The sequence below is a fragment of the Apus apus genome, chromosome 1 (genome assembly GCF_020740795.1).
Source record: "Apus apus isolate bApuApu2 chromosome 1, bApuApu2.pri.cur, whole genome shotgun sequence".
NCBI lineage: Eukaryota > Metazoa > Chordata > Aves > Apodiformes > Apodidae > Apus > Apus apus.
In genome coordinates, this window is record NC_067282.1 from 71522395 (window position 1) to 71539528 (window position 17134).

Below are 17134 nucleotides of genomic sequence, written 5' to 3' on the forward strand. Positions count from 1 at the left end.
CTTCAGGCAGTGGCTTTATGAATGCTTTACACATGTAAAGTATCTTCCCTCTCAAGGCCTGCTGGCCCCTTTTAAGTCCAAAGCATCAATGGCAAAAGACCTGACAGATGCCACCATTCAACAACATCCTGACACTCCATCCTAAAAGAGGCTGCCAAAACAGCTTCAAACAAAGATCTGCACAAGTTTTGCTGTAAAACTTTTTCTTTTTTCCTGTAGGTGTTTTCTGCAAAATGGTCATGTTTTGTTAAAGCTTATCCCCTACCCTCTCCAAAGAAACCAAAAAAAAAAAACCCAAATAAACTGTCTCAGCCTGAAGAAAATGTTGACTGTAAGTGATGCAAGATGAAAATCTGATTAAAAAGTGCAACTGAAGGTAGTGCTGTAATATAAGTCACAAAGTAACACAGTGCTACAAAAATGATAGAAATAGCCAGATGAGAGACTTATTAAAAACAAAAATGGCAAATTTGTCTCTAGCTCTATCTATGTATAGGAACTGTGTTTGCTTCTGAATTTGAAGATTCCAGTAGTATGTTACTAGTCTCCCTCTTTTCTTCATCACATTTGTTAATCTTTGCTTACTACTTACCTGCTCCTCTTTTATTTCACATGGGAAATGCAGGCATCAGTCCTCCTATAGGACTGCAGAGACACTGCCTCTGGCAGGCTGAAGACTAAACGCTTACTACAAGCTCCTTGGCTATTTTCTAATCCATCCATGTTTTGCCATTCACAACATGTTTTCCAGAAGGGGAATTTGATTATGGTCTTCTGAGAAGACTGAATAGATTAATTGGCTCTCTTATTTACAGTTTTGTTAGCACATTAAGAGAATTACAAGACACAAGATGTACAACTCAAACCTATTTGGGGGGAATGAAGATGTCCTTACTTTTGGTACTCTGAGTTTGAAGGACCAGTTCTCATATGTATTGCAGGAAACCCTTTTCTTGTTTGAGCTTCTGCCCACAATTGCAGTTCTGGTCACTGGGTTACTTCAGACAAAAGAACACATCTTGTTCCTGCAATCAGATTTTTTTCCTTTATTTATGCAGCTCTCCTTATCATGTTCCTTGTTCTCTTTCTGAAGCCAAACAAAGCATCCTGTAGTGGAAGAAGCATCCTGTAGTGGAAGAGATTAATCAGCTGGCTTCATGTCTGTGCTACTGCATGCTCTGGAACTGGGAGAAGCTCTTAAAGTTCTCAGCCTGAGAGGGAGGAAAGCTTGAAGTGCGTCCTGCTGTCAGTGTAACTGTGTGATGTTCTGCATGGAAAGACAAGGCATGTTCCTATTAGCTGATTTTCTGTAGCTCCCCACTTTATCACCAGTTTACCTCAAGAGCCTACCACCAAAAGCTGAAGCTGGTGAATACGAAAGGCAATTGTCCTGTGCTCTGACTGTCTACAGCCCTTATTCCAGGTCTAGGTGGGGTTGCTCAGGCCAGAAGCTCCCTCTAGCCCTCTTCAAGGTAGCCCTGCTAAGTACTATTTACTGAAGTTGCTGGGCAGTGGAGTTGTCTGAATAAAGCAAGGCTGGTAGTGCAGCAGGCCTTCTGGGGAGGAAAAAGGCCACATTGCCTTGCAGCCATGGACTGTAGCCAAGGTTCAGCATGTGTGCAGAGCAGCAAGCAAGACGTCTATCTTTCAGGTTAAGGAGGGAAGGAAAAGAGAGTGCAGGGATAAGTTACAAGGTGACAGTGAATGATGTAAGAGATGAATCTCTGAAGTTGCAGAAGGTGAAGGGAGAAGCCAAGAGGGAGCCTGTGGAAAGGACAAGCCACTAGGCTCACCTAAAGCTGGGGATAGGAAAAGGGCAAAGACATGTTCTCCCATTCTGGCAGGCTTGTGATAAGTCCACTGCTGTAACAAAACTCAGCAAGAAGGCCTACGTGTAATGAATATATGTGCATATGAGTTTCCTTTCCAAGCTTACCTCCAGGTCCAGCAGTGTTTCTGGTTGTTTTTTAGAGGCTTTATATTGACAGCAGATACAGAGGAAGCAGAAGCATCCAGTGACAGGGTGGAAGGGAGGAGGACACAGACTCTGCATTCAGGTTCACCAGCTGCAAGTTGGTCCCCCTTGTAATGTTGAAATCTGTAGCAGAAGAATAATGAGAAGCTACCAGAATGGGGAACACAGCAGGAAAGGTAAAACAAGCTTGTATATTTATTCCTCCCAAATTTTCTGAATATTGATAGACCCTGCTCTTGTGCTGGAGAGCCACTGCTGTGAAGCCCTTGCTGTAGAAGAGCTGTGACCTTTCTCACACAGAACAAGGAAAGATACCTGGGCTTTTGGGAAATTTTGCTTTCCTGTGAATAAGGTGGCCTTTTAAATAAAGAGGATGGCCTGGAGTCTGAGACATTGACATTAGTAACTACTAAAGGGGCCTGCTGCTTTGGAAAACAAAAGGGATCTAAGCTGAACTTGGCTACAAGTGTCAAAAACTGGGGGGTTTGATTGGTTGGTTTAGTTTTGGTTAACAGTCGAAGGAATATATTACTTGGAAGCATTTCCTTCCTTCCCATTCACCAGCAGTTCTGTCCCTGTGCCAAGCGAGCAGTTGTGACTGTGAAAAACATCTGACACAGCAGGACCAAACACAGACCCTTTCCCTCATCCCAGGGACAGAAGGAGAAGCTTAGATCAACCACGGATTTCAGTCCCTTCCTTGATGGACAGAGGTGCTGCAGGAGCCCACCCATATGTGCACTGTTACAACCCTTCTCCCTTGTGGTCTCTGGGTGGTGTTAAACTCTACCTGTCACTTTGATGCTGCCTGTAGCCTTGGCAACGTTGTTTTCAATCACGCAGGTGTAGGTGGCATTAGCAGTAATGTTGTGCAGAAAGGAAACCACTTTCAGAGTGATGTTTTCAGCGTTCAGCTCAAAGCTGGTGTTGGCAACGTGAAGTAGGTCCTCTCCAGTGTCACTGCAGGCTGTCCAGCGCACGGTGGGGCGAGGGAACCAGCGTGGTGCTTCACATTGCAACGTCTCCCTACTGCTGCTGTTCTCCACGTGGACCTCGGGGGTGCTGAAGGCTTTGGGAGGGACAAAGGGAAGAGTCAGAAAAAGACAAGTGTCTAAGAACTGGGCATGAAACACCCAACTGCATCTGCTGGTAATTTCCAGGTAATTCTAGGGTACTTGCTGCTTGGCATTGCAGCACTGCAAGTAGCCAAACCAAACAGAGGCTCAGGCAGAGGTCTGTGCAGCTTGAGCTATACAGGGATTGCTACAGAGGATCTAAAGACTCCTAGCACAAGGCAGTCCAGTTTGATGACATCTGCTGAGGTGCTGGCACAGCTTTAGCATCTAACTAATTCTGCTTAACAGTTACAGGCTGGGTCCTGGGCTCATAAATCAAGCATTTCTCAAGAGCTTCTGGATACCCTCATTCCCAAAGGAGACTGGGCTCAGGACCTGGCCAGCCTGAGACTTTATGTATCTCTGCAAAATGCCTGGATTCCCCGGGCAGGAGCAGCAGCCATGGCTCTGCTCACCTCTGCTGAAGACAGGTGGCTGAAAGGAGGGACCTGCTATTCTCACAGGGAGAAGCATGCAAAAAACGATTGCTCTTATCAGATGGGGGGGGAGGGGAAGGTGACTCATCCTCTACCCTGACTGAGAAGGGAGCCTGACCAATATCTACTGCCTCATGATGTGGCTTTCATGCTAAATGGGGCTCCAGCCAAGGGAAGCTCTCTGTAGCTGCTGTGGCTGAGAGCAGACTAAGATGTGATCTTAGCTGCGAGAGTTATGCCAACATCCCTGGATTAAACCAAATGTTTAAAGCCTGTGCAAACTCAGCTGTGTTTTAAAGCCAAGACCACCTCAAATAAACCTTTGGTCTCTGTATTCATCATATTTCCCACTTGTACAGATATGATGAGAAACTAAAGCTTTTTAGGAGCAGGATTCACCAATTTAAATTGAAATAATATCTAATGCAGCATTTCACATGGATTACTTTAAGCATCAAATCAAGCAACACAAAAGCAGTCAGATTCACAAGGTTTCAAGAAGAGGCAGGAGACAAAGTCCCCACAGGACTTAATCATGCCTCAGACACGAGCCAAAACCCTCTGGCTTTGCCACTTCCTCTGTAGTCCCAAGCAGTTCTTCCATCCTTGCTATTGCAAGATAAGAGGCCTGCAAGCCCAGCATCTCTTTCTTTCACTACTTGAGAAAGTGATTCACATACCAACAGGGCAGAAGTTTCTTACTTTCACTAAGAAATGAAAGACTTTGTGAAATGACACTAGCCAGACATCCCTGCAACACCAACTCCTGCATTGCCTTTCTGTCCCAGGATGTGACATGGGGCAGCGGCTCTGCCTCGCATACATCCATCACAAGCTTATGCAGAGAAGCTGGTGCCCACCTCCAGGTGCTCTGGCTCTGCTAGGCAAAAGAAGGGAACTGGACCTGCAGAAAAGCAACTCCTCTTATTCAAGAGTTCTACTGTTTACTACTGTCCTGCCATGATGGGCCTTAAGCACAGAGGAACCCACTTGTGCTGCTGGTATGGCTGGTGTCACCACATAAGTGGTTACCAATCATAAAATGGCATTGCCTCTCCCAACCTGGACTTTTGGGCTCAAGGAATATGCTGAGACCTCAGGGATGCCACAGCCAGCCAAAGAAGCACATAGGACTACCCACTTGTGCAGACTCATGTTACCCGTATCATATAACTCACCACAGTTTCATTGGAAAGACCCAGAGGTGACAGAAATGGGACGAACACTTTGTGCCAGTAGTGAGCATGATGGTTGAGCCCAGAGGGTTCACAAGAATTAAGCACATGCAAGTTAAAATTAATTTGTGCCTGTGTGTGTCTCATAGTTAACTCATAACAAGATGAACGATCTCCAGCAAATGTGTAATAGTTCAGATAACTGTGATTTAGGTGGTTTGTTGTTTTGAAAGTCATCTGGAGCCCCCACCATAAGAAGGACATGGAGCTCCTGGAGCAAGTCCAGAGGACAGCCACAAAGATTATCCCAGGACTGGAGCACCTCTCCTGTGAGGACAGGCTGAAAGAGTTGGAGCTGTTCAGCCTGGAGAAGAGCAGGCTCTGAGCAACCTGTCTAGTGGGACGTGTCACTGCCCATGCAGGGGGGTTGGATCTAGGTGATCTTTAAGGTCCCTTCCAATCCAAACCATTCTGTGATTCCATGATTTTTTAAAAACTGAATACATTAGAAAAAGAGAAAAAAATATATTAAATAGGCTGTAATTTTTACTATGTGGCACTCCTGACTGGAGAGAAGTCATAATCTACAGAGAAAAAGCTACAATTTTATCTTTAACAGCTATAAAATCTGCACCTTTATAAGATCAATTAGCTCCTCTTGTTTTTAGAGGATCTTTGTAATCAGCTGAGTAGCTGGTAGTCTACATGAGGTTAACAGAAGAAAAGAAGACAAGTGAAAGCGTTAAAACAATCATCTTTCCTGGAACAAGAATGTGGAAAGAGCAGGTAAGGCCATAGAAGTCTCTGAAAAACCCATGCCCTTCCCTGTACCCCTCACCTCCTGTCCTGTACCGCAGCTGTGCCGCCCCGCTCCCCCTGGCCGTGGTGACGGAGCACTGGTAGGTGCCTGCATCGGAGAGCTGCACGTCCCTCAGCTCCAGGGAAGCGTTGCCACCTGTCACCTGGTCTGCAAACACCGCCGTGCGGCCCCGAAACGACTCGTCTTGTTCCTGCAGCTCGTCCTTCCCACCTTTAAACTCATGAACCAGCCCAGCTGTGCCCAGCTTGGCCCACCGGATGGCTACGCTGCCCACCCAGACGTCGGGCTCGAAAGTACAGCCCAGGACCCCGCGCCGGCCGATGTTCCCTGCCGACGGCAGCGTCGTCACGCCAATGGAGCGCTTTCCTGCGAGGATAAAGCAAGGTGAGGTGAGAAACGGGAGGTGGTGAGCATGGAGAAAGGCCAGACCACCCCAAAAACTGTTGTGCACCCACCTCAAGGCTGAATGGGCGCCGGCACATCGCAAGGGTACCAGCAGTAGCTACCGATGCTGCCAGAAAAGGTCAACTACTGTGGCTTATCATATACCAAGATAAAGCACAGGAGCATTTCTTTGGCAGGCAACATCCTTCAAAAAGTGGCTCCTCGTATTTGTTTGAGAAGAATTCCTAAGGTGTTTTCTTACTTATATGTATCAGGGATTTTTCTCTTTGCAGCTGACAGAAGAGAGTGATTTTTGTGTCTTTTCTTAGTCAGGACCTCCCTTTCTGCAGTATAAGTATGACTTCAAGGCATAACACTGGCAGAGAAACAAGAGGCTGCTCTTTCACCCTTACTGGAATCCAAATTGTTTTCTTTCTTCTAAGAAAAGTCAGCATTTCCCTTCCTTGGGGATGCAGCTGGTTTCTCAAGATTAATCTTAGCCAGCAAGCTTGAGAATTAGCTCCTTTCTAGATCTGGGTCCTCTTTCCTGTGCAGCCCTTTTCTAAGCATCCTAATTCAGCACACCCCAAAGAGGCTGCATTTGGGCCAACACCAAAGCAGCAGATTTTTTTCATTTCTGAGGGAGGAGGGGAATGTGCCCCATCCTGACAGAAGCTGCCTGACTTCACAATAAATACCATTATCTCCTCCCATCTAGGAGAAGGAGCACAGAACGTGCAGGACTTTCTCTGTGTGTAGGTTTAAGGCTGCATTTGCAAGGCAATCTCAGGTAACAAAGCACTACACCACCAGCGGCACAGGCTGTGCTACACTTCTCCATCCCTTGCCTCAGCTGACTGTCCATGGAGCAACAGATGGAGTTGAACATTTCAGTTGCTACCATGACAATTAACAATAAAACCCCCAAAACTAAACTAAAACGAACAAACAAAAGCAAGCCCACAGGAAGCAAACCAACAAAAAAACCTCAAACAAACAAAAAAAGCACCTTAGTTTCTTCTGTGAAAGCAGAAGCAAAACTGAGCTGCCCCTCAGCATGAGGGCTCTTATGTGCACAACTGCTGCTTTCACAGAAATTAAGAGCCAACACAGATTTTCTCACTCAGCTCTGAGTACCAAGAGCTGGTGTCTTCTAACCCACCCTGAGCACACGTGTATGTGTGTGTGTCTGTAAATCCCTGTGTGTTTAAAGCCTACAAGAGCTCACAGTCTCCAAGGAGAGCACAGCTCCTTGTGGCCGAGTGTCATGGAGCAATACCTTGTCGAGTAAGGCCTGAACTGAAGTCACCTGTGAAGTTTTAATTCAGCTCTCTGGCATGTAGGCATTACAAAGAGAGCCTTCATCAAAAGGTAGGTGGCACTTCCACACAACATCCCACCTTAGCCCATGCACAGGATGGAGACCCAGAAGTTCATTGCCCTACTGGTAACAGCAGGAAATCTGAGCGGTCGTGTACCTGAGACACCAAACCCGATGATCAGGACAATCACTGCAGCCAGGACGATAGTGACTGTAGTCGTGCTGTTTGGGGAAAAAAGAACAGACATTACTGCACAGCCCACCTCCTTTCACACCCAACAGCACCTGCAGAGCTGCTGGCAGGAAGGAGGTTGTGGCAGGTAGGCCACAGACCTAGAGCAAGGCAGGCTGGTGAAGTACATGACCTCAATGACCACAGCAGTGATGAAGATCTGAGTAAGCGCTTGCCATCAAAGGTGGAGGTCCATGTGGCAGGAGGAGAGGAGACCAGCCTTTTCCCTGTGGCAAAAAGCAGTGGGTCCCAGTGGAGGATGCTCCTCTCTGCACCCCCCAGTGCATGAGTGATCTGGGCAGTCCCTGATGGCATTTGCAAGGGACCAGTTGCCCAGAGAGATCAGCAGAGCACTGAGAGAGGCCCCTGACCCCAGGAGACACACGGTATGAGCCAGGCAGGGGGCAAGAGGGAGCTGGAGACAGGGCCAGGTCTGTGAGATAGCTGTTTTGGGGATGCCCCATGTACAGAAAGGTAAGAAGCTTGTTAAATGAGGGTCTGAGGAGAACACCACTACACAGGCAGAGCAGCCCAGCAGAGGAGGTAACAGGCAGCACAACACAGAGCAGCACAGCTTGAGCCTTGCTGAGCACAGCCCATCTCCAGGGTAGCCCTGGCTTGGACAGACCCCTAAGCGTGGCCCAGTGCTGGCTCCCAGCACAGCTAGTGTAGCTGGGATGTGTTCTTGAGTGCTCTGTCACATGGACTGGGGCTTGTGGCAGTGACCTCAGCTCCCCACCAGACCAAGCCCTGAAGCAGCTCCCCACTCAAACTCACAGGTACATCCTGGCATGATCAGATCACTCGCAGTCCCTGATGGTCTCACAGGCTTATTGGGCTCAGCACTGATCCAGGACTGCCAGAGGAGAAGCCCAGAGAGCCACAGAGGATCCTCACAGGGGATTTTGCCCCCTCCCCAAGGCTGGCAGGGTGCTGGGGGGGGCTGTGCTGCTCAACCCTGAGTCATTTGGTGTTTTCAGCTGGGCTCACTGTGGGACAACCTTGTGCTCTCCTATTCCATGGGAGATACTGAGCGTCTTGCATATGCTAAATAATATTTACCTCCTTGAGGAGCTCCACCAGTTTCTAAGGAGCTGATTGCAGAGGAAGAACTCAGTCAAGAGCTATAAATTCAACTAAGGTTGCCATGATCAGCCTCAGCTCTCATGCCTGGGAAGCATGGACTTAGACCCAAAGCACACATGCCTGGAGCAAGTGGCAGCTTCTCAGCAGCTGTGACTCACCCTCACATCTCTAGATTAAAATACTCCATCTGGAGAGTGGGCAGGGGAGAAACTGCTAGGAGCCAAGGAGTGCTGCCTGCAGGTTGGAGAGGATTTCATTCATAAATGCCAGAGGGAGGATGGCAAGGAACAAGCAGCCAGGACACCCTCTTGTGCAGTCCCTGAACCCTTCAGGTGCCACCACCTCTCTGTCCCAGCACTGTGCCAGGCAAAACTGTCCCTAGCTCACTCACAGACAAACACAAATCAGCACAAATGGGCCAACACTTAGGCTTTTTTCCCCTGCTGGCACCACCCGCCCCTGTATCTGCAAAGCCTTGGTAGCTTCACATCCAGAAAGGTGCTTCCCACCCCTGGTTCAAGGCAGCAGCAGTGCTGATGGAAAAAGCTGCTAATTTGCTACAGGGGGGATGGCAATTTGGGGCACACAGATGTCACTGCCCGCTTCAACACCCCTTACCAGGAACAAGGGGAAATAAGGCCCTTTAGAGTCTCTTCCCCAGAAACTGCAAGATCCAAGAATGACAAGGGCCTTAAAAATATTTGTCTGGGAGGCTGCTGCACATATTGAGTCAACAATAGTGCAGGGTGAGCAAGAGGAAGCTGATGACCCGGCCCCAGGCTGACGGGAGCTGTGTTTTGCAATAGTCCAGTCCAGCAGTTCAGGCGAAAAGCAGTTTTCTGCGCCTCGACACCCCTCGCGCTTCCAGCCTTTCAGAGGCACAGGAACAGGCTGACACAGGCACCTGGGGCTGCACAAGTCAGAGCCCTGACACCATCCCCAGTTCCCAGCATCTCGTTGGCAGCCCGCAGGACACCACTCCATGCATCCTCTTTTCCCTGGCCCCATTCCTGATCAGCCAAGCAGGGGGCTGCCTGCAGCTCTGGGCAGCCTGAATGCTGCCTAGTGCAGCCCGGGGACAGAGAGAGAGGCTTGGCAGTGGTGAATCCTCCTGATCTTTAGCTCCACACAGAGTAAGCTTTCCCTCAGGAATGGGCTTAGAGGTGCGAGGATGAAAAAAAAAAAGCCAGAAGATTAAGAGATTGAAGGTCCCCTGGCTTGTATCAAAGCTTACTGTGGAAAAGAAATAGCATGGCAGGGGTAAGTCAAAAAGGAAGGATTTCCCCTTCCAATAAGCGGTTAGTGATTGCAGAGCTCAACTTTCCTCAGAGCTTCAGTTTTATTTTTGAGGGGTTTTGTTTTGTGATGCTTTTCTTTCCTGAAATCAATAGAAACCTCCCACTGCTCCTTAGAAGCTTCCTGGAAAATTCTCCCCTCTCTCTGGGATGTTTCTGCATTTCGAAATCAGCCTGAAGAGGCCAACAGCCTTGACAAATCCTGCTCCTTCAAGCAAGCTGCTGTGGTCTGGCTGTGCACAGCTGCCCAGAGCAGGCAGAGGCCTTGGCGGAGCCAGAGGATAGTTCTCAGAGCAGCAAAGGGTAGGTATTCATTTTTTCACACCCGTCACAGTTACTGCATTTCCCTGACAAAAGCCAGCTGGTCTGCCTCTTGAGAATAACAGAGCTGGTTACTGCACACATTCCAGACACATGAGGAATACAGTGCCTAGTGGGTATTTACACTGTGTTACAGTATGTCTACTAGTGGTCTCATTTTTGCCAGTGAAAAGGTACAGACAGTGTTACTGTTCAGCACTTCATTGATGACCCGTGTGAGAAAGCTGGAGCATGGCTCATGCACCTCTCTTCTGCTCACATGTGGACTGGCCTTCTCCTCCAAGCTGTTCAGCTCAGGTGGGATGAATACTCAGAACAGCTGAAATCTTTTTTGCTAAAATAAACACGGAAGGGATGTCTCACACACCTCACTGGAGCCTCTCCCTCTGTCCAGCCTGGAAGAGCTCACACCTGGGATGAAAGAGGGGGCTTGTTGATGGCTTTGTTCAAGCAGTCAGGTTTAGATGCAAGCCCAGTACACGTTAATCAGAGGCTGAATCAAGTCTGCTAGCTAGTTCAGCAATCTGGCAGGAGTTATTACCAGGAAATAAGGATATGAGGTAGACAATTTTAAGGCATGTCCCACAAAACCTCTTTTTCTGGCAGTAGACCACCAGGACTTGGTCAGTAGCTCCAAAGGAAAGAGGCTCATTGAGAGGAGAGGCACAAACCAGCTTGCACATCTTCCCAGCTCTTACTCCTGGCCCACACAGCAAGAAAACTTGCTGAAGGACAGCTTCTGCCTTTTTCTCCACAGGACACCAATGTGGTGGAGACATAAGCAGCTGTCTGAGGGCCAGCAGCAGGAAAGCAGAGCCTCCCCCGTAGATACCCCAACCTACAACAGAAGGAATACAGAGCCTTTGTTGAGCCATCAATATACTGACCTACAACAGCATTCAAACCTGAGGTGGCATACTCCAGCCACACATAGTTTCTAGGACACACATCTCCATCCTGGCTGCAGTTGACGACCTGCACATGGGTGTCTGACAGCTACATGGCCTTGCTGATTGTATAAAAGAAGCTGTACTCATATTTAAGTATCTTGGACGAGTGCAATATAGAGTCAAGATGCAAAGAACTCGTGTCTTGAGAGCTTCTGGTAGCAAGGTGATATAGCTGAGGAGTCCGGAAAATACAGTTCCCTCCCTCCTCTCTCCCACAGCAAATGCAGATAATACCATACCTCCAGAAAATGACCTGGCCTTGGGATGCCATTGTCATGGGACCTATGAAGACAAGCCAAACACCAGGTGCCCGAAGGTCCCACACTACTCAGCACAGCCCCTGTCCTTCACATGATATATTCTCCCAGGCTGTTGTGCTTAAATAACTCACCCCATCTAAGGAGCGGTGAGCCCAAGCAGTAAACTTTCAGGAATGAGGAAGAAATGAGCATCTCAGCTCCCCCCAGCAGGCTAGTCAAAAGCAGGGAGGCCTGGTTTGTCCCTGGGGTAACAGGAGGGGCCTCCTACACCATGCTTTAAAGAAACATGTCTGATTTAAAACCATAACACAGCTCATGGTTTGGTAGCCAGCTAATCATGGGCTAAGAGTGTATCAGTCTTCCATGTACATCTACAGGTCACCCACCACTGGTGGGTTGCGTTATATCCAGGACCAGCTCAGGTCTCCTTGCTAAAATCTCAGATCATGCTGTCAATACTGGGCAGAGAAGTCCCACCTGCAGGTCCGCTTCTCAACCCCATTCACAATGTTCATCTTCTCCTGCCTCTCTGTGCTGTGCTAAGAGGCTCCTCCAGGCTCAGCAGTGCAATCAGAGCCATGCGGGTTTGGCAGTGGCCTCTTTCCTACTGCTGTTTTTTTCCCTCTGAACTCCTCCAGACCAAACTACTTCTACTCCTGAAGGCCAGCTCCGGCTGCTCTCAGATCTGCCTTTAGGGTGGACACCAGAGCGCATCAAGGCAAGAAACTGGCACAGACCCTGCAAGCCTTTCCCTCTGTGCTTGGCCTCACTCAAGGCAAGATGGGCAGCTCTTGGGCATAAGAGGTTGAGGAGGGCAGAGACATTGTGAAAGAGCAGAAAAGGGAAGGCAGCTTGCCTCACCATGTTCAGTTTCCCAAAGGGGAACCGTGTACCTGGCATCTACGTCTGGACTGTGTTCCAGGGAGGACAGAGAAAGGGGAAATTTTGGCAGTCCATAGCCATCTCCAGCAAATGTGGATGATGACATGAAGGAAACAGCTTTCTCATGTGGAGCTGAAGATTCTAAGAGGAACTGGCAACAGCCCAGCACCTAAGAAAAACCAAACTATTTTCTCTGCAACAACCAGAGGTTCAAATCAAGACCAACCAATACTGATCAGTGATGACCAAACCATCTACAAAGGCTGAGTGGGGTTCAGGAGTGTTTATGATGCCCTGAGGGGCATAGTAGCCTTCTATCTGTGCAGGTGTGAGATTTCTGAAGTGCACACTTTGTCTTTTGGACCACAGGTCAGCTCCAAAAGAGCCTGTTCACCTGTACAATGGATGAACATAGCCAGATGTGGTGCATCTGCTAGACAGCAAAGAGAGGGCTAGAACAGGCTGTGGCTTTTGTCAGCAAACTGTATTCCAAGACATTTAGCACCCAGGACTCACCACTTCCAGCCTCTTCATGCCAGAAAAAAGGTACACATCACAGCTTGTGTTGAATCTCCTCCACTTCCTACCACCTTGCACTGGTGAGAGCACAGCTCTGAACCTCCACTAATCCTAGTCACCTGTTAGGAGTCAGAGTTAAATTAGAAAGTAAATGGTTTTCTGCTGGATTAGGGAGTTGAATTGGCTCTTCTGCGGTTAGAGGACAGTGATGCTTCTGGTGGGCAAGAAGAAGTAGCCTGCAGCAAGGTCAGATGAGCCAGGATGGGACCTTCTCTTTCAGGAGTGAGTAGGCGTTTGGTTTACTCAGCTTTTCATGTGCTACTTCAGTATGAAAGCTTGGCTGTGAAGCTAATCACTTCCCAGGTAGACCTGAACAGCCTGTGTGAGGTATGTGGCAGAGGTGTGAACAGAGCCTACTTCTAACACTCCAGTCTTGGCTGTTACTGAAAGCCTGTCCTTCCTCCTCTGGCCTCTGAACAAGACCAAGGAGTGGAAGTCTTTCATGCAAGTGAAAATCACTGCTGCACTTTGGTTGTCGCAATGGTTTAAACCCAGATAGCGGACTTTATGTGGTTCTCACTTCTCTCTGCTTTAACATGGAATAACCTTTTTTAACAAAAAAAAAAAAAAGAAAAGAAAAAAAAAAAAGAAATCTGACGTATTTTGTAGTATTCTGTTGATTACTGAAACTGTTGTAATTTAGCAGAGCATCATTAGAAGCTAAGAATAACTCTAGGCCCTAGTGGCCTGGTAGGAAACAGACATTAAGAATTACCCTGTTGCCCTTGGTGACACCCGATTTACGGCTGCCTGTGGTGCAGTGCACAAATGAGGTGTCCTCTTTCAGCACCAGTTAACTCCAGGTCATAGCCCCAGCACACCCCAATGCACAGTCAATGATCAAGTTACTTCCATTTTGGAAAGATAGGTCTGTATCTCAGGCACAGGCAGCCCTGGTAGGACCAAAAAAAAAAGAGGTATTCAGAGTATTTCCCAAAGAATTCAAGGATCCATAAGTACATGGTCTGCCCAGCTCTTACCACTTTGAAATCTATTAGTGAAATCCAGCCAAACACAGGAAAAGGATCTGGTGCCACATAGTCTGTGAAAGCTGGTGAGCACCTGGGGAATGTAGACATTGGCTGCCTTGACTGAGGGAGAAGTGACAACAGGCACAAAGTGTTACCATGTTTGCTGGGCCTACCAGCTGGTGCCCTAGAGTTGGCCATAGTACATGCTGCCTCTTGCCTGCATGGGGGAACAGTGGAAGCAGGAAGGACTGAAGGTAGGTAAGGGCCCAAGAAGATGTTCAGTGGTCTGGGGGAGGCACAGGTGTAAGAAGCAGAATGCTATCACTCTGCCCTTCATGGCACAACTTCTTTCTGTCTTCACAAATAATAATTCTGTCAGAAGAGTTCCCCTACATATGGAAGTCCATGCCTCATTTCAATGTCACTGTGAAGCTGAAGGAGAGAACCAGGAGCAAATGCAGTTGTGGTAAGCTGGCAAGCAACCAAGTTTCATGGAGTACTCAAGAGAAATGAAGACAGCCAGCAGGCTGAAAAAGATAAAAGCTATCCTTGGGATCTGGCAAATAAATTGGATGCTTTTCCAGCCTTGTGCTCCCACATCTGTAACAATGGTGTCAAGAGGTGCTTGAGAAGCACTGGGGGTGGGAACACTCATGGTCTCACGCTGAAGGCCGGAAGGAGGAGACCCCTGCACTGACTTTTCAGCTCCAACTGTCTTCAGCCTCACCTGCCCTTGCAGGGAAGCTGGAAGCAGCAGCACTCAGAACAAGCCCTCATGTCTCAAAACAGGGAGGTGATGAGCCACTCTTGCTTGGAAATAAGCGAATTCCCCTATGGTGCCTGTGGGCCACTGCCAAGATCTGTCTTTACATGATGCCCCAGGAAGTCAGTGCGTCCTAGTGCACCACCTTCTGCCATGGGAAGTCCAACAAGCCCTGCTGCACCAGCTTCTGCACTGTTCTGTGATCTCCTGGGACAAACTAGGTGCTCATGCACAGAGCTACAAGTGCAGCTGTGTCACCAGTGTGGTTTGCCTCCTCTGAGAAGGGACAGATACCCTAGCGTGACACCCGTGACACCTGACCCTAGAGGCACTCCACGTGGAGTCTTCCAGGCTGCAGGGCCTCTTCCAGGTCTTCCACAGCCTCTCGTTCTTGCAGCGTTTTTTCCGTACAGCTACGCTCTATTTTCCCTATTTGGGGAGTAAGACCTTCTCTTGCCTCCCAAAAGCCCCATTCATATTTATCACCTTTTTTTTATTTTTTTTTTTTTTTCTTTCCTCAAAACTTTGGAAATGGGAAATTTTACCAGCAAGGGATTTTCTTCTGGGAAAAACATGCATATTTACCAGTGTCGTTCTCTCAGCACTCTTTGTATGTCTGACTTGAAAATACCTCTGTTATCTCCAGGATCAGGTGGTCAGAAATAACATCTAGTAGCCCAGCAGGCCAACTACAACTCCTAATCCATCACCTGCCCAATGCTGATTACCAACAGAGCACTGGAAGCTATTCCTGGGAATGGCTGTTGGGGATCAGTGTGAGACTCCAGCAGATCAGTAGGATATACTCATTTGGCAAAACACTCTGAGGAATGAATACTGAGGACAAGTTCTGCTTTCAAATAATGGGAGGACATTTGCACCTAACCCCCACGAAGTGACTAAGGTTATTAATATCTTTTCTGCACGTGATTCCTCAAGCTACCCTCATGCACAGCCCTCTCTGCCCAAACACAGAGTGGTAGCTGGTCAATACTTTATAATTCCTGGGAGTGACTAAGCCTTCGAGTCTGCCAAAAAAACCCAAACAAACAAAAATAAACAAACACAAAGGCCCAATCCTGGCAGGATTAGTACCCCATGCTGTCCAGAAACTGCTTTCCCCATGTCAGACTTAGAGCTCAGCCCAAGATGAATGCAGTTCCTTGTAGGGTTTATGTGTTTGCTGGTGTAATTCTCACAAACAGCTTCTTGGAAAATGTCAGCGACAGGGTGTGTAAGGGATGCCTAAGACAAAGAGAAAACACATTCCTCTTTCTGAGAGGACTAAGGTATTTTTAGACAGAAATTATACACCTAGAAAGCAGTGCTGTCCTTATGTGCTCCCTCTGCAACACAGCACAGAATCTCTGACAAAAATCAAAGCACAGGTGGGAGGTGGGGGACAAGAAACAGGCAAAGAAAATGAGGTTATTTCATTTTACATCACATTCGGGTACTAAGAAGTGACTCTTCACATAGCAAAGAATAAGTTATTGTTTGTTTCATTAAAGGTTAACTCTCATTGAATTTTCACTTCGAAATTTTAGAGTCAGCAACTTGGAGACTTAAATTACCTAATATGGAGATTTAAACTGCCTAACTTTCCCCCGTTTGTTTGACAACCCTTTCTGCATGATTAATGGAAAACTATAAACAGTATTTGCATAAGGATATCTATCTCCTTTGCTGGGAAGAAGTTCCAAAACTGGCTTTGTAAAAGGAACAAACAACAAATGAGTCTTCTAGGTCTGAGCAAGCAAACAGACAGCACAGGTTTCTATGATTTACAAGCCAGTCCTTACTGTTGACACTGGAGCAGCATTCCTCTCCCCAAGTGACCAACACTCAGATCTTTGTCCCCAGCTCCCCAGGCAGTATTAGGAGCCCCTAGCAACACACACCTATTAGCAAGGTTGTGCCCAGGGCCGTAGCGTTCCCAGCCTCGATAACACAGTTCTGTTTTGTTCAGAAACAGCCACTTGCCACCCAGGCAAGTGGCAGGCACCAATCAGCAGGTTAGCAGTTCCCTTCCAGGAAAGTGCCTCTTCCTCCTCATCACAGATGCCATTTCCACAGTGACAGCTTGGCAACACATGTACAAGCCCAGGTGATAGATACATCCTTCCTCCTCTGTGGAAAATGTGAGAAGCTGTCCTTCCGAAAACAGAGCCTTGCCAAGATTGCAAAAGTCAAATCCAGTTTTGCTGTATTCCAGCTCCCTCTGTTGCTCTTGCCCAGTTGCCCCAGTTGAGGGAAGATAGCTGCAAACTACCAGCTATGGCTCCAACTGATGCTCGGACTGTCCCCACATCTTTCTTTGTCGAGCTTGTCCTTGCTCTCTCCTGGCTTCTACATCACCCCCAGAAGTGCTATGTCCCACAACATCTCCATAAAGAACATACAGACTGGTGAATGACACTAATTCCTGCTCCCATCAGCATGATGACTTTTCCTTGGATTTCCTTCAGTTATATTACTAACTCACATTGCTCCTACTCTGCAGGAAGAGGGTAGTTAAGACTGCAGCTTACTTGGAGAAAATAAAAGAGCTGTAAACACAACAGAAGA

General features: G+C 47.8%; 1 protein-coding gene across 1 annotated transcript; it reads right to left on the reverse strand.

Moving 5' to 3' along the window:
- Positions 1-1026: 1026 nt before the first annotated feature.
- Positions 1027-16559, reverse strand: VTCN1 (V-set domain containing T cell activation inhibitor 1; the record flags this gene model as incomplete). The annotated part of the gene is made up of 6 exons (XM_051611783.1): positions 1027-1267; positions 1937-2098; positions 2766-3044; positions 5541-5888; positions 7385-7449; positions 16468-16559. Coding segments are annotated over 5 exons (906 nt in total), but the record flags the coding sequence as incomplete, so codon positions are not given.
- Between the last annotated feature and the right edge of the window lie 575 nt (positions 16560-17134).